Here is a 25,649-nt window from a genome sequence, read left to right as displayed (position 1 = left end):
TTGTTCTTTATTGTTATTTGGGTTAGATTCTTTAAGCTGGCCAGAGTAAGGGTTTCCTAGCTGGAATATTCCCGCTCTGGGGGCAGAGGGGGTGGAAAGTCAGAGATCTGTAATTATAGAAACATAATAGTCTTTTCAAAAAAGCTATATAATCAGAATGAGTGGCCAGACTTGGTAAAAGAAAGATCAGAAATTAAATTGATTGAGAAAACTAGTCATTGGTCCCCAAAGACAGTAATCCTAGAAGAACCAGTTTGATGTGGCATTAAAGAGAGGTTGGAATATTCTGCTCAATCATTTATCCAGCGTGACAGTGGAGATTTAAGGCTTGCATGTTAGTCAGATTTACTCTCAGGAAGCATTTAGGTTCTCTGGAGAATTTTCCCTATTAATGACAATTCTTTGTTAAAAATCAATGTACACCTCAATGGTAGTTTTGTTTTCTTATAGTTCTTTTTCTAGAGCTAATTTCTGGTAAAGTTTTATTTTTTTTAAATAAGACTTCTACCCAAAAGTTAATAGTAATTATACAAGTGTAATTGAAATTGTAATTCTCCCAGCTGCTTTTTCCAGTGCGCGTGCTGGTACTATGGTATAGATGTACCTTGCCAGTTTAACTTCTTCACGTATTTGAAAGGTGGAAAAAGCTTCCAGGAAAACACTCTTCCACCAGCGGATCAGCATCTATGTTAGGGACTACTCAGTTAAAAACTCACACTTCAACTCAGATATCTATCAATTAAAAGTCATGGTCAGACACTTCTCTTACTATCTCTGCATACTCCATGCCTGACATTAGTGCTGGTTACGAGGAAAGTGAAGTTAAAGGTCATTTCATATTTTTGCTTACTTTTAATGGAAAATTAAGAAAAAGACATTTTCTAAGCACTTTTTTTTTATTTTTCTTCATTTTTTCATTACAAAATGTGAGCCAGGTGATTTTAGAGTGTGAGTCTTTTGTGGTAATGGCAGAAACTTCTCATCTTTTTACTTTTATGTGTAAAGCCTGATCATTTCACTGTGTGGCTCCAGCTTTACAGTGAAAAATCAAGCCCTGAAGAAGCTGAGTATTTGTCAGATCAAAATCAAAAGTTGCAATATATAATACTACAGTAATAGCAGAGTTTGAGTGAGGTTTGTTGTTTTTTTTTCTTCCCTAGGAGCCATTTTTATCATTGAGAGCTTGGATTATGAAAGTTCTCATGAGTACTACTTGACAGTGGAAGCCACAGATGGAGGCACACCTTCATTAAGTGATGTTGTAACAGTGAATATTAATGTAACAGATATCAATGACAATACTCCAGTGTTTAGCCAAGACACTTACACTGCAGTAATCAGTGAAGATGCTATACTTGAACAGTCAGTCATTACAGTACGTATTGCTGGTTTTTTTCCTTTGAAATACTCTGGCACGACAATCATGCTTTCAGTCTTGAAGGAATAAATACTGATTTGAAGATGGACATAAATGAATAGATAAGTTTGCCACTGAGTGAATTGAAAATTTATTTTGAAAAAGTTTCAGAACCAGAGATGTGAGATGCTATGGGAAAGCAGATGATATTTTGTGATACATTTGTGTTCTCCTCATGAGAACATGACTTAATTTTTAGAAGAAATTCAGGAAATTAAGTGATGTTGGTATGTTCTAATCGGATGGCTTTTCTCCTCAGAACTATGAAATGTGGTAGACCAAAACAGCTGTGCTCATCTTCAGGATGAGTTTATCTGAAAGGTGATAGAGTCTATTTCAACCTGTTTTAAATGAGACTGTAATGTCCCTTAGGTTATGGCAGATGATGCCGATGGACCTTCAAACAACCGTGTTCACTACACAATTATAGATGGCAATCAGGGAAGTCCTTTTACAATTGACCCTACTAGTGGTGAAATAAAAGTGACTAAACTTCTAGACAGAGAAAAGGTAAGGTTTTGACACTTTTTGAGCTGTTGGGATAAATTTAGTCATACATAATTGATGACCACCATTTTTTTCATTATATTTGTAAATTACCATTTAATGTTCCAAAATTAATATAGCTGTTGTAAAGTGAAAGCGTCTATTCATGTCAGTGCTTTTGGGGAGCAGGGAGGAAGAGAAAGGATTAAATATATGAAGGCAAGCTTTACTGGGGGTTTGCACTGAAATATTTCTTCCTTAAAAGCTGAATTTGTTACTCTTTGCTTCTTAGTGGATGTGTGAAATTTTTTTATTATTTCTTAGATTTCAGGATATACCTTGACAGTTCAAGCTTCAGATAATGGAAACCCACCTAGACTTAACACAACCACAGTTAATATTGATGTTTCTGATGTAAATGACAATCCTCCAGTATTCTCAAAAGGAAACTATAGTGTTATCATCCAGGTAAATACAGATAGTGAAGTAGTCAAATCAATAATATTATTGGAGTGGTAATTTGTGACTTGAAAAATTCTGCAAGATACAATAAACCTAATGCTTCAATTTTTCTGTATTTTTAATTCTTTAAGGTTGTCAGTGAGACTGCTTACCTGAATAAGTGTTAAGGGTTACAAAATTAATATTGTACAGTTTATTTAGAAACTTATGTTGCAAGTTGAGCGTGTTCTTTTTTCATGTACTTCATGTGTGTACATGTATATGTATATTATACATTGCATTTATGTTTATAACATTCTTAGCATCATACAGGTAGGTTAAAATACATAATAATTTTCCTATTTCATTTTAATCTTAGAGTTACTGCTTAGAAAAAGATACTTTAGGTACCTGTTACTGTGAAGCAGGTGTTGTGCACCGTGACACATAGGTCAAGACTTAATTCCTGTTGGCCTCCTCTGGGATCAGAAGCAGTTAAAACAGGAGTAGTATTTCATATTGCTACATTTGACTAATTTTGCACTTTAGGATGGTGGTAGTGGGCCAGATTCTCAAATGGCTGGCATGTACTTGCCCAATTCAGAAAACTCTCTACTAAAGCAAAGATACAGAGGCAGTGTCTGTACTACTTCTCTTCTTGAATCCAACAGAGAATAAATGGAAGGGAACAAAGGAATTGCATTAAGACCTTTATAGTGGTAAAGTAAGTGAGCTCAGTCCCTTGGGTCCTTTTGCTGTTGCTGGTGCCTGGCCTTGTACAATAGATAAGTGGAGATCAAGCAATGTTATCTGGTACACTGTGCCACCCTAACACACCACTTCTGTTTGAGACTGTGTACGTGATTTGTAAAGGTAGCTTTCCAAAAGAAGACAAAATGATTCATCTCTACCCAACATATACAGAGTATGGAAGTAAGATGGCCTGGATCTTATGCCTTTTTTTAAAAACAACAGACTTGCATGTTTGTGTGCTGTCAAAGGTATTTTGCTTTCCCCAGTTACAATCTTCCTTGAAATGAATGTTAATTAATGTATCCCCTAAAACTGTAGACTATATAAGCAATGTCTGTAAAGTTTCCCTTAATTAAAAAGGAAGACCTCGTGTTTTATAGTTCATTCTTATCAGTCTGTCCCAGTATGAGGGTAGCAGAGAAAAAGTTGGAGGAGTTACCCAAGAATGCTGGTGTGCATTTCCTGATGTATTTGAGTTGGACATGTTTGGACACAGTTGGAAATGTGCTTAGCTATTATGAAAATCAAATTACTTTATATGTCCAAATGTAAATATTTGTATTTTAAAATGACGGTCCTTGTCTGTTTTGCTGAAGGGGGAAAAAAAAGCTTCAGCTACAATATCTGATAATTAACTTGACTTACTGTTTCAAGAACAAAGAGTATGCTTGTTATTAGGAGTTTTTGCAGCTGTGAAAGGGATAGCATTTTGTTATTGTAGTACTTCACAATAATGCTTCTACTTTTTTTTGCATTTAAAATATGTACATATATAAAAAAAAATCTGGTCAATACAGTATAGCATAAGTATTCTGGGAGAAGTGTTACAAGTGTTAGATAAGGTTGTGTGTGTGTATAAGATACGTGATAAACCAAAGTGGGTGAAGTGTCTCTGAAACCTCAGGCATCCACATGATGCAAACTTGAAGGGATTTTATGATGAAATTTTACAAACTGGATTTCATATTTTAACCAGACTGCGGCTGTAGCAGCCACAACTGTAGTCAGAACACTAATTAGGGACACAAGGGATCAGATGGAGGAGTGTGTTTTTCTAGTCCTCCCAACAAAGGCATTGGATTATTCTTAACAGGTGTTTTAGCTAAATTTTAAATCTTTGATGACTTGGTAATTAATCTACAGTAATCTTAATTCAGACCAAAACTGGAAAATGTAAAGTGTCAAGGCTGAGCTACTTTTAAAAATATAAGACAAAGTTTAAACATGTACTGCCTTTCTCCTTCTACTGTTTTTGTCATTATTCTCAGAGGGTAGTATCTTTTCTTAAACAATATTGTCATTCTGATTTCTCTTACACTGATTAACTGGTTTGAAAGTAATTTGATTTTTTTTTAATTTATTTATTTGTTTGTTGTTGTGAAAAAGAAATCAAAGTCAGGCTATATCTTCTATTATAATAAAACCAATGTAATTGTATTATGCATTTGTAGGAAAATAAGCCTATTGGATTTAGTGTGCTACAGCTAGTGGTGACAGACAAGGACTCTTCTCACAATGGCCCTCCTTTTCTCTTCACCATCCTGAGTGGAAATGAAGAGAACACTTTTCAGATTAACCAGCAGGGAGTCCTGACAACAACTGCTGCACTGAATCGCAAAGTGAGGGATCACTATTTACTTCATGTTAAGGTAGGATGCGCTACCTTTAGCTGGTTTGCATTATTAGTATAAGTATTTAGTTAACTTTCCCCACTCATGGCCAGTCCACCTGCCTACCCCTTGTCTTTCTGTTACAAGATCCTGACATGCCAAGTAGTCATTTGAGGCACGTCCCTTGAGGTGACATCTTCAGAGACAAAGTCTGTTGGTTTAAATGGAAATCTACACAGGTGTAACAGTAAGATTAATTAAACTCACAGTAAGGGTAAGGTGTAAGTGAAATGTTAACTGGGTTGAGTGGTCTTGATAAGCCCTTTGCCTTTCATGTGGGATGCTGGAAAAGCCATCAGGGGACAGGTCCCTTGAGCCACCTGCTATTGGCTGCAGACTTCCTCTTGCCACTATTGCTTTGACCCTTGAAGCTGTGAGCTGAACTGCACTGATACGATGGAAACAGGGATATTGAAAGTTGCACATCATGGCAGTACTGAAGTATTTTTCTATAGTGCCACATTCTTTTTGCAGTGGCAATTGAAAACATCTTTTTTTAAGTTTGGAAAACCAAGTCAGTGGATCTTTGTCCATAGCATTGAAACTTGGAGATCTCAGAATCTTGCAGTGGAAAACACGGCATAAAATTCAAAAATGACCGTGAAATGCTAGAATATATGCCTACATTTGCCATTGTTGTGCAAAAGACCAGACAATGTCCAAAAATCCAGGTTACATTAACATAGCTAAGTTCTCTAAAATACTTTTTTGTAACTTTTTGTAAGAAAACTCCAAACCGATTTTTTTTTTTTATCTTATCCAGTCCTTTTAAATTCAGTTATAAATTAAGCAGCTGTGAACAGGGGACTTAAAATTGGTAGGCTAAAAATAGCTGGCCTTAATTCTTAAACTTCATTTCCAGATTTGTGTTTTAAGAAAAATTCTTACCTTTACATGAGGAATTTCTTTCAATCTCCAAGTTATTCTCATATATAATATTGCAGACAATTTCTGAGTAAACACGGACTTGCAGAGTTTTAGAGCAGTAGTGTCTGCGTCAGTGTATACTGAATTCTGTCCACATTGGGATAATAATTGTGATGTATTTACACAAAGTCTATCTCTTTTCTTTGGGGAAGGAAAAAATATTCCTACAGGTACTTTTGTTTTCTGGTTGAGTCACTAAAACATGTTATCAGGAGCCATCAGTATAAGAACCAGTATAGATAAAGGGTCCATTTAAATGTAGTTTAGTTTAGGGTTTAAGAACTGAGATTAAAAAGGGGGGCAGGGAGGTTCATTCATCTGTTAGCCATTTTTTTCTTAATAGTTATCTGCTAATTAGTGGTGGGACAGATTAGCCTTCAAGGTACCTGAGCGATGGCTCTGTTGGCCTTCCTAGGCTGCATGAGTCAGAAACAGCAGTAGAGGTGGGCTTTGCCACACACTTGCCTAATAGGCTTTCCAAGTTCTATATCGATTCCCTAAAGTCATCTTTTTGTTTAGGGAAGAAGAACCAGCAATGTTTTTCCTGCATATGCAATCAGTGTAATACAAGATTCATATGTGTTATTTTATATTTTCTCTAAGCAGTAACTAATTTCTATTTATTTTGCTTCTAAAATATATTCCTATGAATGCATGCACAGGCAGTTATGTCTGTTCTGTGTAGACTGTTACACTGTCTTCATCACATTTCATGAGTTAGCATCACATTTCATGATTTAGCTCCACCTTTGGCCCTTCCTAATGTGCCTGCCTTTTCTTAAGTATGAGGCGCCTATCTAACACCTTCCTCTGGGTGAAATCATGCAATTCTTTCATTTCCAAGCCACTTCCTAGACTGTAGGATGCTTGTAAACAGCCTGTCAGTACTTCAGCTATCTTCTTTTTAGCACAGCACTTGAAAAGTGCCTGTTTTCTGGGGAATGAATAAGGGCTATTTTAATGGCATCCAGTAGCTAAACAAGTGTCTTAAAAGAAATGTACTCATTTAGAACAAAGGCTTCTCAGAGATAGTAAATCATTAAAGCAGACTATACTAATGTGCATTTTTTGTGTGCTGTATTATCCAATCTCAGTATTTTGGACCTGTCTAATCCCTTGATTTAAAAGTTCCCTGTCTGAATTCTGGAAATATGTCACTGTCTTTTAATTGCTATTTGTCATCTTATACTATGATAGCTTTTTTTAAATAGACATAGTGCTATAATTTGCTGTTATCTTCTCCTTAGTGAGTCACTGTACATTAGTATGAAGGCATCTAAGACTAAAACTAGCGTTTCCATATCACAAGACTTCAGTTCCAGTGGTGCACACAAAAATAGATACATGACTTTCATGGAAAAATATTCTTCCCCTGTTCATTTAAAAGAAAGATTTTTTTCAAAGGCTGTAGGAAGGCTTCTTCTCAAGTTTACCCTATCTTTAATTTCTGCACTTCCATCTTATAGCTCACAAGTTAATGGCTGTATATGATCTCTTGATACTCATTTTCATTTTTTAACTGACCTTCACTGGTGTGCTTTTCGGTATTGACAGCTTTCACCTTAGTTGCTTTCTGAATGGATTGCTGAGGCAGAGGTCGTCTTATGTTACAAGTATACTTTAATTGGAAAAAAAAAAAAACACCACAACAAAAAAAAAAACCAAATCCCTACCAAAACCCACAGCAACCTCTCACATACACACCCCACATACCCACTACCACCAAAAAACTTTACTTAACATGAGCCTTTCTTTTACTTTACCTTTATGGTTTTAATAGAAATAAGGATTTTATTTTTTTTTTTTTTCCCTACAGCCACCTACATGTGCATGCCACTCACATTTGCTTTCCCTCTCTCCAAAGGAAATAGATTATCCATTAACAAATGTCTCACAGCATTAGTGTGTGAAATCTTCAGCTATGAGTCATACAGTCCTTTGTGCCACACTCTGAAGTCTTTAGTTTAAAACCACAGCAGATTTTTAAAATATCTGCACTATTGAAAAAATCATTTCTCCTGGGGCTCTTCTTTCCTACTTGCTGTCCATTTGTTACAATTTTGCTTGCCTGTTTGTTTTAAGCCTTTGTTTCCTTTGGGCATTTCTCCTGTAGCTAAACTGCCTGCCTTGTCTTGTTTCCAGGCAGAAAACTAGGCAAAACAGAACTTTGCCAACTTGAGCTCTCTCTCTCTCTCTTTCTCTCGTTATTTATGTTTGGGTAACTAGAGGGCAAATTTCTAGCCATGCCTTTCTTTTGGAGTTAACAGATGAAGACATGTAGTTCTGAGACATGCATTACCTTTTAAAAATGCTACAATTATGTGCACATCCACAGATAATCTTGTGCCTGGAGTTTTTCCTCTTTTGCTTAAATTTGTATGAAAAATCAAAAGTGGCTTATCTGCATAGATCTTCAAAGTGTAGCAACTACCTGTAGTCATTGTAAAATTATTGTAAAATCTTTTGAACAATGCAGGGTATCTTCTACCTTCTCAGCCCTGTGTATCACCTCTGTCCTTTCACATCCCTCTAATTCTTCTTTGCTCATTTCTTTACTCTCACTTTCAGTAACTGGGAAAGAGCTCTGCAAAAAAGGTAGATGGGGAAAAAAGAACTGAGAAATAGAAAGAAAGTGAACCCAAGGGAATGCTCTTTTCTCATCTTTCTACTTTCTTTTTTTTGTCCCCTCTTCATACAACAGCAGCATATCCTTTTGTCAAAAAGGGGTAGATGACAGGGAATGTGATGTTTAAAAAGGCTTTAAAATTGAATTAGCCTGATTCTGTTAATTACTTTAATTGTCTGAAGCAAATAGCACTACAGGTGGGGTTTTTTTCCTCTCCGTGATCACAAATCATGAAAGACAACATAATTAATTGTAACTTTCTACATGTATTGTTTTCCTTTTGAAGTACTGTTTGGCATACTGCATTCAGATTGTCTTTGACCACCTCCTAATAACTGTGGTGAAGCGCGTTGTAAATTCCTAGTGCATGACTCATTTGTAATGTGTTTCCATGCTTGAAATAAAAAAGCTTCAGACACCATCTGCTGTCTGAAATTAGCAACTGTACATTTCCTCTGTATTTGCTACAAATGTTAGTAGCTTCCTGGCATTTCCAGGTATTAAGAGCACTGTAGACTTTTAATCTTGGAAGAAGTGAAAACATGTTTGTGTGTGCCTGCATATATAAGCTTTTTAAATTTTCAATATTAACTTTTGTGTCAGGACCCGTGTTACGAAGTTTACATAAAGCATTTTCCTGTAGGAACTTTTTTTTTTGGTAGAAAAATACAATCCATGGTATACAGTACAAATATCTATAGTAGAATTTGAGATAAAGCAAAAACCTAACTCTGTCCTCATCTTCCTTTAGGTGGCAGATAATGGAAAACCACCATTGTCATCTTTGACTTACATTGATATTAGAGTTATTGAGGAGAGCATTTATTCTCCAGCAATTCTGCCTCTAGAAATCTTTATCACAGCCTTTGGGGAAGAATATTCAGGTGGTGTCATTGGGAAAATTCATGCAACTGATCAAGATGTTTATGACACTTTGACATACAGTCTGGACCCCAAAATGGAATCCTTGTTCTCCGTTTCCAGTACTGGTGGCAAACTAATAGCACATAAACGGTTAGACGTAGGACAGTACCTCCTAAATGTCACTGTTACAGATGGAAAATTTACAACTGCAGCTGATATTACTGTACACATCAGACAAATCACACAAGATTTACTAAATCACAGCATTGCAATACGCTTTGCAAACCTCGCCCCTGAAGAATTCATCGGTGATTACTGGCGCAATTTCCAGAGAGCGTTAAGAAACATCTTGGGCGTGAGGAGAAATGACATCCAGATTGTTAGTTTGCAGCCTTCTGATCCTCCTTCAAATCTTGATGTCCTCCTGAATATTGAAAAGTCTGGTAGCTCTCAGCACCCAATGAGAATTTTGCTCCACAAGATAAACTCTTCTGTGCCTGACCTAGAGGAGATTTTAGGTGTCCGGATAATTGATGTTTTCCATAAGCTTTGCGCAGGCCTAGATTGTCCTTTGAAATTTTGTGAAGAAAAGGTAACAGTGGATGAGAACATCATGTCAACCCACAGCACAGCCAGGTTGAGTTTTGTCACTCCCCGTCATCACAGAACAGCAGTTTGTCTTTGTAAAGGTAAGAAAAGCAGTAAGGAAGAATGTATCCTTGAAAAGATAGTTCTGGTTTTGAATAGCCATAATCCACAGGGCAAAATTTATATTACAGGACAAGATTAAGAATATCCCGTAACCCACACTGCAACATTTGCCTAATTTTACTCAGAGTAGGGAGTAATTCTTTCTTGCCTCATTACAGCATTTTAAGAGTTTACATAATATAAGCTTATGGGAGGGGTTTTTTTCTTATAGTTACACCTTCATTTTCCATTTTATGAAAGAAGTTCCTTTTTTTGTTGCCTGTTCTAAATTGCCAGCCATTTTCAGTCTTGTATACACAAAGGTAAGTTCTTGCAAAGTACCTGAATACTTCCTGGTTTCTGCTTAGAGAAGTAGCCCACAGCTTCCAAACTGGGCTGGGAATGACAGGGTGAACTGGGAAAGGAATATTCTTTAAGATACATATAAGTGTACAGATTTATAACAGAAATTTGTCTTTAGCTCTGAGGAGAACAGCATTGCTTTTTAAAATCATGACTTAACGTTGCTGGGTGAATTTGCACATCATAAGTAAATACTTAAAGCCCATTCCTTTTCTGTCCCAAATACAGACACACTCTTCTGCTCTCCCCAACCCACTCTGTCCATGTTTAATATCTACATGTTGTTTTTTATGGTGTATGTTAGTAATGGTAAACCTTAAACCACAACACCAGTTTCCAAATTTTATCCATTAAATTCTTTCAGTAATCAAGATAACTATGAACATCAGCCACTATATATGCCATTTGTCTAGTCTGTGATTGTGCCAGTCATATCCCATAACTGTTACTTCACTTCCTTGTCTGATAGGAATGTCATCTGGGTTGCTTTCAGCTACTGTACTTAAGTGTCCCTTTTCACAAAATACCATTACCACCAACAGGAGAGAAATACTGTATTTCATTTTACAGAAGGGAAATGCCCCCAGGTGAATAGTGTGTGTGAAGGAAACCCATGCCCTGAAGGTAGTGAATGTTTAGGAGATCCAAAGGAAGGAAAATACACCTGTGTTTGCCAAGACAGCAAAGCTGGACAGTGTCCTGGTAAGAAATTAACTCTAAAAATCTCTACGTAAAACCATATTACTTTCAAATATAAATCTGATTCCAGTCCTGTGTTAACACATTTTATGTTTTTCTGTATTCCTAAGCATCAGCTGGCTCTGCTGTGACATTTACTGGGAGCAGCTATGTGAAATACCGTCTCATGGAAAATGAGAACAAAGAGGAAATGAAGCTGACAATGAGACTTAGAACTTACTCTGCTCATGCAGTTGTTATGTATGCTCGAGGAACAGACTACAGTATCTTAGAGGTATACTAAAATCTCCTAGTGCATATCTCTTCCTCTTCTTGCCATCCTTTTACTATTTTTTGTGCTAAATTAAAAGATTGAATCATAACTTCTCTGTAGAATTGTTATAATTGAGAATTGCCTTCAAGGTAAAGTGTGTTATACATCCAGGTGACAAACTTGTACAGAATTTTTTTAATATGTAAAAGGAATTAGTTTTCTTTAATGTTTTAAAAATAAAACAAACAAAAAAACCCCCTGAATTACCTATTTTAAATAACAAATTTAAATTTATTTGCTTATAGTACTCATTAAGTCCATACAGAAAAAGTCACTTAAAGCACAAGATGAAAGGTCATCTTGAAGTATTGTAATCTTTTGATGATCTATGACTTCTTTACTAGTGGAAAAAATGTACAAAGTATACATTTTAATTAAAAGAACTGTATAGAATGAATCACAATCACTGTGACTGTTTGGAATACAATGTTATTAAACTGCCTTTTATGAACACCACCATCATCCTGTCTCTCCAGAAAACATAAACTTTTATAGTCATCAATATTTTATACTCTTTAAGTGTGCAGACTGTTTGTTGATGTTGTGGCTTTCCTCTGTAGATTCACCATGGAAGGCTGCAATATAAATTTGATTGTGGCAGTGGACCTGGGATTGTCTCTGTTCAGAGTATTCAGATTAACGATGGCCAGTGGCATTCAGTATCTCTTGAAGTGGATGGAAATTACGCACGACTTGTTCTGGATAGGGTGCACACTGCATCTGGTACTGCTCCTGGTACACTTAGGACACTAAACCTAGATAATCATGTGTTTTTTGGTGGTCACATTCGGCAGCAAGGTACAAGACACGGTAGAAGTCCTCAGGTTAGCAATGGTTTCAGAGGCTGTATGGATTCTGTTGTACTTAATGGACAAGAGCTGCCCCTAAACAGTAAGCCACGAAATTATGCACACATGGAAGAATCTGTAGATGTGACTCCTGGATGCTTACTGACTACCACAGAAGGTTGTTCAAGCAGCCCATGTCAGAATGGAGGCATCTGCAATGCACTGTCAAATGGAGGTAAGCTGTGCAATATTCTGCTATTAGTTTTCAGAACTGCTTTTCCACTGCCCTGCCTTGAAGGACAAAACTTTCTCTGGGAAAGCAAGAATTATTCACAGTTGTAGAAGGCTGGTTGTTGAGCAGTGGAAAGGCTGTGTCTGCCTGTGTTCTAGACTCAATTCCTTGGGGTATGAAGTAGACAAAGTCCATCAGACAAAGTGGGGATTTAATCTTCAGTGTGAACACCTGAGGTCCATCCTCTTAACTGTCTACTTTAGTCTTCCTTTAAAAATTCTGAAATCATTGTGACAAGCTTGAGTTTTGTGAGAGAAATGGAAGTTATCCTTCATTCATATTCAAGAAAAACCTTACTGTTAGACTTTCCTTCATCTTTCAATAAAAATATGTGTTTCTTCCCATCCTCTCTCTCTTCAAACAGGTAGGTGGGTAGGGAGGATTTTACCTTAAATCCAGTAAAGCCATATGTGTCTTTCAAAAAGACTGTATTTGATTTCAGGTTACTATTGCAAGTGTGCACCTTTGTTTATGGGAACTCACTGCGATGTAAGCGTCAACCCATGTGCTTCCAACCCTTGCCTTTATGGTGGTACTTGCATCCCAGTCAGCGATGATTTTATCTGCCAGTGCCGAGGACAATATACAGGCCAAAGGTATGTTTGTATGGTTTGTTGGACCAATGAAACCCTTAGAGAATAGGCTCTGTTTTCTTTTATCTGTTTCCTACTTGAAGCTCAGCCTTTGAAACCCACTGGAGTTAGTTGAAGTTAATGCCAGCCCCTATGTTACAGCCCTGAATCCCACACTATATATTCATTTGCAGTAAGGTAATGGTTTGTTCATGCTCCCCCCCTTTTTTTCTTTGTTTGGCCTTTGCAGGTGCCAGCTGGGTCCATATTGCAAAGACAATCCTTGTAAAAACAGTGGCAAGTGTATTGACAGTTTGGATGGACCTGTTTGTGAGTGTGAAGCAGGCTTTCGTGGAGAAAGGTAGGTAGTGGTCCACATATATTGAATTTTTAACAGTATTACTTAACAGTTCAAACTGGTTGAAATCTGGAATGTTGATAAAACAACAAATTGCCTGGTAGTGTACGGTACTGTGTATTAAATATATCTAGAATTGTTGAGAACAAGGAGACTACAACAAAGACTACTGATGTAAACTAACCATCGTTGCTCTGCTCTGTTTCTGCTAGGTGCCTGACTGATGTCGATGAATGCGTAGAAAACCCATGTCTTAATGGTGCCCTCTGTGAGAATACTTATGGTTCATATCACTGCAATTGTAGCCGAGGATTTGGAGGAAAACACTGCACAGACATTGTTCTTAACAAATACGTTTCAACATCTTGGAACATTAGCTTAGCCGAAGTGATTGGGATTATTGTTTTCATTGCAGGAATATTCTTGCTAGTTGTGATTTTTGTTGTTTGCCGCAAAGTGATTAGTAGAAAGAAGAAGCACCAGCCAGAACCTGAAGACAAGCAACTTGGAGCTACAACAGCTTTCTTGCAAAGACCTTATTTTGATGCAAAATTGAATAAGAACATCTATTCTGACATCCCACCCCAGGTTCCTGTTCGTCCCATTTCGTACACTCCAAGCATTCCAAGCGACTCCAGGAATAATCTTGACAGGAATTCTTTTGAGGGGTCTGCTATCCCAGAGCACCCAGAGTTTAGTACTTTTAATCCAGATTCTGTACACGGTCACCGCAAAGCTGTAGCTGTTTGCAGTGTAGCACCAAATTTGCCACCTCCACCTCCCTCCAACTCTCCTTCAGACAGCGATTCAATACAGAAACCCAGCTGGGATTTTGACTATGACAGTAAGAAATGTTCTTGTTTTATTACTTTTCTGTTAAAGGTGTATGCTGGTACAATTTTAATATGAGTGCAAAGTCTGTGTCTATGCCTGTTAGGATGCAAAAGGCATTATGACTTTACTGGGTTTTGAGCCTGATTGGGCTCTATTAAGTTTTGTAAAAATGTTTAGATCTCAGCCTTAAATTTTATTGACTCTTTAATCTAAAATCTATTAATTGTCTCACTTGAAACTTATTCTTTCAGCTAAAGTAGTAGATCTTGACCCCTGCCTTTCAAAAAAGTCTCTGGATGAAAAGAACTCCCATCCTTACAGTGCTAGAGAAAGCATGTCTGAGGTCCAGTCTCTCAGCTCCTTCCAGTCTGAATCGTGTGATGACAATGGTACGTAAAATACAATCATTCTGTGCTGCCACTTACATTCATTTGTTCTGTCTTTGCATCCGTATCTCTTAGTATCAGTAGGACTTACATTTATGGAATATATATTAAATAATAGCTTATTTAATATATATCTGTATTTACTTATGTTAATACCCAGATATGTTAATTTTAAGTATTTTGCCTATCTTACACTTTGTGTTAATTACCTTGAAATTATATATAATCATTCTGCTGATAGAATATTAATGGTGAAAATGCAGCACAAGGTGTTCAGAGCCTTGCGTTTAAAAGGTGTTAAAAGCGTGTTCAAATTTGAGAAACTCTTCTAGGTAATCATTAGTTACTGCCTTATACAAAACTACAGTGAATTTGAAAAATGGCCTCTGCACAAATATAACTTTCACTTTGATGTTCAGCTCTGAGTAAAAAGCTTTCTGGTGTTACAGTTTCATTTGTTTCCTTCTCTTTTTCTTGCTGCGACCTCAGCTCCCATATGGATCAGATCAGTTCTGAGTGAGAGCAGAGTTTAAGGGACTGCTTGTAAGTTTGATTACTTTAGTAATGAAGGAAGCTGCACAAAAAGGAATTTTGTTACAGTAGAACAGTATATTTGGCTTTCACCATGATTAAAATGAATTCATAAAAAAATTTCATACATTGAAAAAAGCCAATATAAAAATACAAATATTTTGATCACAACTCCAGTCCATCAAAATATAATCAGCATGCATATTTGTGGGTTTTATTATTATTAATTGGAAGTCTTTTACTTTTCCATTGCGATAACAGATGCTTTTACAGTTGGTATGAATGCATCTATGTATTGAGAAACATTTCAGACTGATTGGACAAAGCCACAGTTGTCTCATAACTTAATTCACTAAGATAAGGTGTTTTGACACTTTATTCCAATTTCTGCTTTTGTCTTTGTATGGTAAAAAGAATTTGAAATTCCTTTAGCTTAGGAATAAAGAACATTCTGCTTCTGGAAGAAGTAGAGTGATTTGTTCTTAATAGCATGAAAAGAAACGTCTGTGTTAATGATTGGTGAAAGTAAAATGGTATGCATACAGTACTCATCATTTTATCAGTAGACCTGACACCAACTTCCAACTTTTTTCCTGTGGTATTAAGTGTTGTGTGGTACATGTTGTTCTCCCCTCCTCTCCATCCCATATATTTCATATATTCTTACTCACGTTTCTTGTCATGTATTGATTACTCATTAATACATCATTTTAAGAGAAATAGCTGTAGCACCATAAATATTGTTCGTTCCTTCCTTTTTGGTAGATTCTGAATTTATTAGTTTGAAATCTAATCCCTGAGCCATACAAACAAATTTCATGTGCTTACCTCATCCTACCCTACAAGAGTAAATCATTCTCCCTTCCAAGTATCTCGGGAAAGGAAAGACATAAAAAATACATTCATTTTGGCTGTTTTTAAATAAGAATGTTACTACCTGAATTTGGTATTCCTACTGTGATACCACTGTTCACATACAACTTAAGTAGGTCAGCAACAGAAGATTTCAGTAGATATTTTTCATAGCATTTTAGTTCATTTCAGTGAAAATTTCTTCCAAATTCACCCAACACAAGCCTTTAGAAAAGCCTAGTTTATTGCTGTCTAGATGAAGTATGATGCAAATGGTATGTTTAGGCAACATTTCAGAAATTCTAACACAACTAAAGCAACTTTGTGTTTGTGCAGAATTTGCTTCAGGAGTACTTACAAGTACTTTTCCATGTTCATCAAGGATAAAATTCAGGTTTAGGGATGTATTTTATGTATTATATGCAACTGCTTTCTAGATAGAGAGTAAATGTATATGTACACCAATAATCTTGCTCTATGAAATAGTAATGAACTGCAATGTTAAAGTGTTTTTTTTTGTATATGTGTATGCTGTTTAAAGTGATACTAACTATAGGTTTGTTTTAATTTGCTCCTTTTATACCCTTTACAAGCTTCCGTAGTGACTGTAATACACCTTGTCAATGCTGTTGTTGACTCGGTGGAAAAAGAAGGTATATACATGTTTTCATACTTATTTACTGCTTTGGCAGAATAATGCACGTTTGTCTTCTAGTAATGTAGCCCTAGTAGATGGGAGTTATATTATTTACTTAGACTTTCTGATAAGTTTTAGCAAAGAATATATTTATATTGTATATCTGTTCATATTTTCGTGTGTATGCTGTAGCTACCCTGTGGACAGGTTTCAAAGTATGATTTCTTGGAAGAAAAAGTATTGGCATAAAAAGATCTTGGTGCTCACTCTCTTCTGAAAATACTTACACTAAAGCTCCCAGCAGAATTGAGACAGCATCAAAGGCAATTACATACACTACTGTAGATGAAAAAGCAGCAGCCCCTGCTTCCTTTTCTTCTCCCACCCACATCTGTTGGCACCTTGTCCAGCTGAGCAGAATGGGAGTAAGTGTGATAGCAGTACTCACTTCCTTGGTCTTCAGATCAATCTGTCTCTAGCAGAAAAAACTGATTTCTAGTATGCGGTTGAGGAATATAGGCATACACACATCCCTATCAGTTTAAGTAGTTACTTATTACCCAGCCTTACATCAGTATCTAAAATGTATGTTTGGGTGTATATATGTATACACGCATATATTTGTGTGTAGTAGACATTTTCAATGGAATTTTATTCCTTTCTTGCTGACATGTAAGAACTGACCACTCTGGAAAACATACTCTTTACAAAATAGTAGTAGTAATAAAGGTGCTAGTGAGTCTATACAAACACTAACTATTGTTTTGATTGACCTAAAAAAAATCTTTAAAGTTCCAGTAACATGCAAATAATTCACTGCATGACCATGAGTCTGCAGAGGTTACTTCTGAAATAACATACACAGTGTTTTCTTAATACAGGCTAGGAAACCCTACTTTTTTTTTTTTAAGTCCTACTTAAAATGAAGCCATTTTAAGAACATAAAATTAATTATAGTAGCTAAAGATTCTCCTTCATTTGTTATTAGAAGTACATCCTGTCTAATGTATACAGACTCACAAAACAGTAGACAAGTACAAAGACTTCTAATTACATGCAAGTATTAAATTAATATGTACCTATAGACCATAGTCCTCAGTGCTAAAAAACTGTAATGCACAGTACTTATGAAAGGAAGAATTACAAGACTAGAAAAGGCAAAATCTATTCGGTAAATATTTAATAACTAACTCAGATTTTCTCAGAGATTTTAATTGGTAGAAACTAAAAAGGATGGATGTAGTTCTCAAGTCAAAGTTGGAAGTATTGCTTCATGGTTTAGTATCACTAAGATAAATACAAATGTTTTATGCATTGCAGAATATTTGTAGAGAGATTAAAGATGTCCTGCTCAGCTACTTCTTAACATTTGGAAGTTTCTACTCTTAATAAGTATTCCTTCTTTCAAAGCATCTTAGGTAAAGAGTTCTGCTTTTGAACACCCTCAGGAGGGTGCCAGTTCGAGCAGCAGAGATCCTTGCTCAAGCTTTCAGCAAGGTCAAAGGACAGATGGTCTTTTCCTTTAGTCTCCCCAAGTGGTTCTGCCCAACAGGTATCCTGGAAGCATGAACTATAGCTAGTCTCATCCTAGGACCATTGTAGGCCTATGTTCTGTGTGCTGCTCCTCAAGGAAAGTTGTAGTTCTGTGCAAATCAACAATGCTGAGTGCAAGAGGAAATATAGCTCCAGTCTAGCAGATTGCCACCTAGGAAGATGGGCACATCAGGTTCTAGTCTGTGTTGCTGTATTTGATGTTAAAGGGTCTTTGCCTCAGAAGAAGAGGACAGGACCGAGATCTCCCCACTCCTTGGTAAAAGTGCTCTAAATCATAAGGCCACAGTCTGCCTCTTGGCGTTAGGTTTTGCATCCAGTTTCCCTAGAAAAATGAAGAATGTATTCTTCTGAGTAGACTAGTGGTCAGAACCTTCTCCTGGAGATAAGGCCAGAGATGTTTGAAGAGTCTCAGATCTTGGACTGATACCTCCTTTAGTATCGACAGTATTTTTCTTGTCTGGGCTAGGCAAGCTTAAACAAAATAAAAAAACCAAACAAACAAAAAAACAACCCTGCCAAGAGTGAACCTCTGTCCCTCCACTCCCAAGAATGGCTAAAAATATCAATTCTTAGGAGAAGATTCTGGTATTAAGATAGGTGTTGCCCATCCTTACAGACCTGACTAGGGAATATAGATTCCTGAAGAGAGAAACTTTTAAAATTTGTCAGGTAACACAGGACAGTTCTCTGCTGAGCATGAGTTGTTGGGATTGCTGTGCAAAGGGAGGTAGGTCTCCTAGTGCACCGTGTAGGGAAGCGAGATACTAAAGGGAGAGTTCCCATCTTTGAATGAGATACTTAAAAGCACAAGTCCTAATAGATGCAGCCCTGTATTGAAAAACAAGGGGGAATATAAGGAAAGAAAAAATCAGACAAAGTCTTTTTACCCTTTTTAGCAGAAGTCCTAAATCTACTGCTAGGAGGATTTCAGCAAACTACAGATTGCAGATTTTGCCACTATAGAGCTGTGTCCCAAGTGGGCTGTACATTAACTCAGTAGCTATTCTACAGTTCAAGTCTAAGAAAGAAGGAGCTCAGGAGAAAAAAAAACAAACAAAACAACAACTTTAGTACCACTAAGTAAACTGGACAAAAGCAGCATGAACATCATAGTGACAGTCATTCTTTGTCTTCACATTGGTTCTACTATTTGATTCCTAACTACAGATGTTTTTTTCCTTTTTCTTCTCATTCTGCCACCTAAAGAATCTTTTGCTGTTCCTGACCTCAGCAATTCAAGAGGTGACTTCTGCATGCAGTTCATTGATGTTCACCAAAATATTTCTGTTAATACTTGGTTTTAACACAGACTTACTATCAGTTGCTTGCTGTGCATTTGTCTGCAGTGATTACTTTTACTAGATTTGTACCTTATTACAATTCTTTATTATTTTCCTTTTTGGTATTCAGATGAGAAAATTATTTTTTAATGAGATTAGGCTTACATCTACTTTCCACCAGATGAATACAAACTTATTCAAGGGGAGTTTGCAAGAGAGGATCAAGTTTGGTCATTTATGCATGATTAAGCTTGATTTTCCTGGTTTGTTCTTTTATTTGAATGTGGAATGTCTTTACTAATAGTCAAAGATTTTTATCAGAGGTGTGGCAGTGACTGTAGAGCTAACAGCATTTTGTGAAATTAACTTGTACAATTCAGTTAAGGGGTAAAGTTGCTTTAAATGGTCTGGATACTTTACCAATTAGAAATTACTTCTTTTATGTAAGAAAAGCAGGGTTTATATATGCTAAATATATTCTTAAGAAAAACAGGCAGCTGTTGTCACCCTAATTGTAATTACTCAACAACTGACTAAGAATTTAGCTGCACCAGGGAGGCTGTTGGTTCTTTGCTATCCAGTGAACAATTCTATACCATTGTGTATTGCTATAGCACATTCCATAGGTGACCTACAGCTCTTCCCATGTTAGGTGAAATGTCTGAGAAAGTGTAAAAGTTCAAGTGTGAATGATGCAGTATCTAATGCATGGCATAATGTAAAGCTGTATTGTGTTGAATGTCTTTTGTGGAACTGGGGCAAACTGCTCTCTAATTAACAAGTAGTGTCCTAATCACAGTGATTGCATCATCTTAATACATGTGTTGACTTCTCAGTTCAGACTGACTTGAAGACAAGATACTAATACTACTTTTTTTTTTTAAATTAACTTTTCAGGTTATCACTGGGATACATCAGACTGGATGCCAAGCGTTCAGTTGCCAGGTATCCAAGAGTATCCAAATTACGAAGCGGTCGAGGAGTCAGCTCCCCTCTACACAGATCCAAATGCCATCGATACAGACTATTACCCTGGCGGTTATGACATAGAAAGTGATTTTCCACCTCCACCTGATGACTTCCCTGCACCTGATGAGCTTCCACCATTACCACCAGAATACAGCGACCAGTTTGAGTCAATACAGCCACCCAGAGACATGCCAGCCATAGGTAGCTTGGGTTCTTCTACAAGAAGCAGGCAGAGATTTAACCTTAATCAGTACCTTCCCCATCACTATCCCGCAGACATGTCAGAACCTCAGACCACAACCAGTGGTGTCAACGGCAGTTACAGAGAACCTTATGCTCCTTACACATTAGGGTACAATAGAGACTTTGAAGCACCCACTGTAGACAATATGTCCATGTCTGTGTATGCTTCCACAGCTTCATGCTCTGATGTGTCAGCATGCTGTGAAATGGAGTCTGAAGTCATGATGAGTGACTATGAGAGTGGAGACGATGTTCATTTTGAAGATGTGAAAATTCCTCCACTTGATTCCCAGCAACATACAGAAGTCTGACACACTCAACAAAAGTGCCTGGACTCTTAACAAACTTTATCAATCCTAGAACAACTTTCAAGAGCTTTTTTATTTTTTTCTCTTTCCCAGCCACAGTGAATGCTTTTGTTTCAGTGAGCTAAACTGGCATGGCAGCATTGGATCATGCGGTTCATTTCACTAAATCAGCCTCTTTTTCCATTTCCTGACCTACTGTAATTGGACAGTTCCAAGACTTCCATTGGCTGTGCCATTTCTGAACATCTTTTGTACTTACATTGTCTATGTTAAAAAAATCACATACCACTTCTCCATGTTAGCATGATGCATATATTTATATAGTTCTAATGCAATTAATTTTCTCCTACTTTTTGTAAATTTTATGTACAGTTTTGATTTTAATAGTTTTAACTAGATTTTGTAGATATTTTGTGAATTTGTTTTCCACTGAAACTAGTGGTGTTAGTGTGCCATTAAAAACTAGCACCCTGACTTATTATAATCAGGGCATCACTCTATGTATTCCCTCAAAAACTATGGTTTGACATTTCATTATAAAAAAGTCAACATATTCACACAATTCCCGTTGTACATAGGTTAGGTCTGATATTTTTCTGGGTCAGCTACATGAAAATGTCTTAAATGGGTTGCTGTATTTCAGAACTGTAAACATTTTTTCCCTTCTTGGAAAGTGTGTTGGGGACCCTCTACATACCAGTTTAGAACCAAAACCACCATGACACAGTTTTTATAGTGTCTGTATATTTGTGATCCAATGGTCTTGTAAAGGTTTTTACTGAAAATTACCATTAGCCAGTCTTTCTTACTGACAATAAATTATTAATAAAATACTTTAGCTTTGCTCTGTGTATCTCTATTATATAATATAGAATTGACAAAGCATTCAGTGCAGCATTTTTAAGTCTGTATATGTTTTGTACTGTATTAAGTTACTTGCTCCAAGCAACACATTTTCCTCTCCTCAGAAATCAAACTGCAGCTATGTTAGAGATGCTCACTAGATGGCAGTGTGTGTCTACTTAATGGTGTTTAAAAAGTAATCGGGCCAGTATGAATAAAGATTGATGGGTATCAAACTTAAGTAGCCTTCTCGGTAGTTTGCATTTTTCTTTAAACATATAATATCAGCTATGTAAATTACTGAGTATTTTTTCTGAAGTCCCAAAAATATATACAGGAAAAAAAACAAGCTCTTTAAACAGTTTCTTCCTTTCTTAATCACTTGAATAGTTATTTTCATGAATAGCTGTCCCTTGATTGTGCACTTGCATGCTGAAGTTTCTGTGACAAGTTCTGAGTTTGTGATAAATACATGGGAGGTTTTATGCAGTTATATTTCAATGGCAGTTTCTTGCTTTAGGTTCACACTAGAACTTTACCTTGAAGAAGTCAAGACAGGATACAGTTTGCCCACATACTGTCCAGCTGCTTTTCTGACTAGAAGAGAACAAAGCCTCTAACAAAGTTCTCTAGCATAAATTTGACTGGATGGTAAGCTAAAGGAATAAGATAATTGTCTTCTACCTCTTGCATGGTTCTTAAGTTCAGAAGAGATTTCCTAGCATATTAGTGAAATTTCAATACAGCCTGGAATCCTTTCAGCTCCACCTCCATTTTTTTTTCCTAGTGTCTCATAAAATTGTGTAGCCTGGAAAGATAAAATATTAGATTCCCTTAGGCATGAGAACTAAGCCTAGGCCTTCCACCATCTGGGATAACAGGGTGCTGGATTTGTATTTGGAGTGCTATTTATGCACAAAATGGAACAACTCCTAGCCTAGCAGCTGTACAATGGAAGTGGATGGATTACAGGACAGAGCCAATAGTCGGGCACAGGCATTCCTCAGTGTTAACCTGCCCATATGCCAGTAAGAATCTCACAACATACAGAAGAAGGCTAAAATCAATGGGTTTAAAACCATGTTCTGGCTGTTCAGTGCAATATTCACCCTGATAACAAAGAGCTTTTCTTACATTGGGGCCAGTGTTAGCATTTTCTTCTTTAAGACTTACAGAACTGTGAGTAAAGGGTATCATGCACTTGACAGTAGTTAGGATTACTGCTTAAGGTCCATCTTGACTTATAAAGCACAAGAACTGTGCTGCTAGGCAACATGCAACACCCAGATCCTACTTCACAGCAGAAGACAAGAGGGCATCATAGCAGTCAGGGAGATAACAGACAGTTTCAACTCCACAACAGCTTTGCAGTTGGCAAGTAAAGCAAGACCATGTTAAACAAATGCTCCCTGTGTAGAAGTACCAGGAGCTATTGTCACCTAATTCAAGTCCAGTAAGTGCAACTAAACCTGTTTTCCCACACAGAGCTACAACAATACACAAGACCAAGCTGGTGACATTTTTAACCCAATTAAAACACTGCTGCCGCAGAGCATTGCTGTTTGACTCAATAGTAGTCCAAGACATTCAAAAGCATTGTCCAGATTTATTTTATGAGCCAAACATTTTAAAATAGGAAATTTCAGTAGTCAAACATTCCAGTCCTCATAGTTACTACATTTTACCTAACTCCTTATGCAGATTTTTAAGTGGCTAAAGATAAAGACAAATTTCACCTCTTAGCTATTGAGTAGTAGGCATATCTCTGTTAAAAGGTCTTAAAGCAATACCCTGAATCACAGAACAGTTGAGGTTGGAAGGTATCTCTCTGCTGTCTCCAAGGATGGAGACTAAAGCCTCTCTGGGCAACCTATTCCAGTGTGCAGACTCACAGTAAGAGTTTTACATTCAGATGTAGTTTCATGTGTTTCAATTTGTGCCCATTGCTTCTTGTCCTGCCATAGGGCACCACTGAGAGAGCCTGTCTCTGTCTTCTTCACATCAGGTATTCATAAACATTAAGTTCCCCACTGAGCCTTTTCTTTTCCAGACTGAACAGTCTCGGTTCTCTCAGCCTCTCATATGGAAGAGGCTCCAGTCCCTTAATCATCTTACTGGCCCTTTCCTGGGCTCTAGTAAACTCCCCATCTTTCTTGTACAGGAGAATGTGAAAGTGATTTTTTTTTTCTACTTTAAAACACTTATGAGCTAGTAGAAGTTAAAGTTTTACTGAGCAGATTTGAGTCAAACTCATTGCTGTTCTACATAAAATCTACATTTTATCCGGAGTTTATGAAATGTCATTTTGCCTTGGAGCAGAGAACAAACTGCCATTCTACCTGATCAATAGTATTTGAGGTAGAAATAACAACAATCCTGTAAGGCTTCCTTCAGTCAATATTTAACACTCACACCTGGTCTGAGGACTCCAGGATAGAGGCACACACTTAAAAGAAGGAACATGACCAGAGAGTACCATGTTTTGGCTCCTCCTCCAAGGATATTTACTCAGATTGTTTTTCCACTGTTCCCTGCTCTGCCCATTGCCTCCATGAAACAAGTACTGTCCCAAGCACCCAAGTCTAAGGAGAGTTCCTACACTGCCCAAGGGATACAAACCTGAATCCACTCAAGGCAAAGAAGGTATTAAATCAGTCTTTTAACTGCAGGACACAAGATCCACCCTTTTACTGGGGTAGAGGGGGAGAATGAATGCACCACCTCCACCTTAAATCTGTCTGTAAAGCCCTTGAAGGCAGTTGCAGGGATTAGCCCATGCTCCATCAGGGGTCATGGCTGACACCTGTCTGCAGACAGAGACCAGGCTGAAGAGATGCAGTTCAAGGTGCCTAGGATGACTCCTGATTTCATATTCGCAACATCTGTCCAGATCACAACTCCACACACCAAACAGTAGCTGCTGACTGCCACAGCAGGGTACCCAAAGACTCCACGCAAGGAGCCTACACACTTCACAGCAAACATCTACACACACTCCACACACAAGAAAGTCAGACAGTCAAGAGGTGGGTGCCTCAGTTTTTCATAGCTCTTGCCAATTTTTAGCATTAATGGCTTTCAAGCCCACGCAAGCCTTCATAAAAATATTTAAAAGATGAAGTCCCCATTAAACCAAGCACACTGAAGCAGACATAAATTGTGGCAGCATTACTCATTCTTCCACAGCTGGCAGGGGGAAGAAATCAGAGAAGCACAACATCCAGTAGAGCTGCAAAGCAGGAAAATGAGCTCTTTGCTTTGATCTTAGAGATAAGAGTTTAAGAGAAAGCTTATTAGAATTATTTTCCCCTCATGTAAGGTAAATAAATTTCTGAACTCACTGATAATCAAAATCTTATTGATTACCAATGCCTAACATCCATTGCTAAATCTGATCCACGGAAGTATTTCAATCATAACACAAATTTAAAACTTCACAAACAAAAAAGTTACGTATTTGCAGCAGTCCCACAGGAGTCAAGGCTATCAGTAAGAACATGGCATGACCATTATAACAAGAGCAAACAATTTCATTTTGAGTTATCAAAGCTGAGCCATATGCCTTTCTAAACCTTTTGCTGCAGATGATCATTTCTCAGTTTCCTATTTTCTTATGTTTGGAGTAGAAACCTTCAGTGTGAGGAAAAGCACTGAGAAGCCCAATTATGTGAATGAGTCATACTATCATTAATCCCCAGGGTACCAATTGAAAAACATGCTAAGCAGGATGAATTGCTTTCAGAGCTTGCATTTCACTTTGAAGAAATACATAGGGAGAGAATGTGCTGCTGCATCACAAAGTTTCTGGTTTCTAATTTTGTATCTTTTTTCTAGAGAACTTGAAGCACTGACAGTTATTTATAGCATAAAAGTTTAAATGCCTCCTGTTTAAACAATTCATACTTTATGATGGCCATACAGATAATAGGAACTTCTTTGAGTTTCACTGGGGG

At 37.1% G+C, this 25,649-nt stretch overlaps 1 protein-coding gene across 3 annotated transcripts in view; it reads left to right on the top strand.

Annotated features, from left to right (window-relative positions):
- Positions 1–22,051, top strand: part of FAT1 (FAT atypical cadherin 1) — a 105,055-nt gene extending 83,004 nt beyond the window's left edge. The window contains exons 14-28 of one of the 3 annotated variants that reach the window (XM_010570033.1): positions 1,161–1,375; positions 1,790–1,927; positions 2,228–2,371; positions 4,549–4,746; positions 9,072–9,873; positions 10,808–10,939; positions 11,053–11,210; positions 11,810–12,272; positions 12,772–12,925; positions 13,152–13,262; positions 13,472–14,112; positions 14,351–14,482; positions 16,456–16,515; positions 19,260–19,295; positions 20,231–22,051. In XM_010570033.1, the coding sequence (XP_010568335.1) occupies positions 1,161–1,375; positions 1,790–1,927; positions 2,228–2,371; positions 4,549–4,746; positions 9,072–9,873; positions 10,808–10,939; positions 11,053–11,210; positions 11,810–12,272; positions 12,772–12,925; positions 13,152–13,262; positions 13,472–14,112; positions 14,351–14,482; positions 16,456–16,515; positions 19,260–19,295; positions 20,231–20,856 (4,010 nt within the window). In that variant the 3' untranslated portion in view covers positions 20,857–22,051. Of the gene's footprint in view, positions 1–1,160; positions 1,376–1,789; positions 1,928–2,227; positions 2,372–4,548; positions 4,747–9,071; positions 9,874–10,807; positions 10,940–11,046; positions 11,211–11,809; positions 12,273–12,771; positions 12,926–13,151; positions 13,263–13,471; positions 14,113–14,344; positions 14,483–16,455; positions 16,516–19,259; positions 19,296–20,230 lie in introns of all 3 variants that reach the window. The other 2 variants (XM_010570035.1, XM_010570034.1) reach the window with 2 other exon arrangements.
- Positions 22,052–25,649: the final 3,598 nt, after the last annotated feature.

Source organism: Haliaeetus leucocephalus, unplaced genomic scaffold (genome assembly GCF_000737465.1).
Source record: "Haliaeetus leucocephalus isolate CR32 unplaced genomic scaffold, Haliaeetus_leucocephalus-4.0 Scaffold284, whole genome shotgun sequence".
Classification (NCBI taxonomy): Eukaryota; Metazoa; Chordata; class Aves; order Accipitriformes; family Accipitridae; genus Haliaeetus; species Haliaeetus leucocephalus.
The sequence above is the reverse complement of the archived record's forward strand: the minus strand, read 5'-3'. Positions and strand labels throughout refer to the sequence as shown.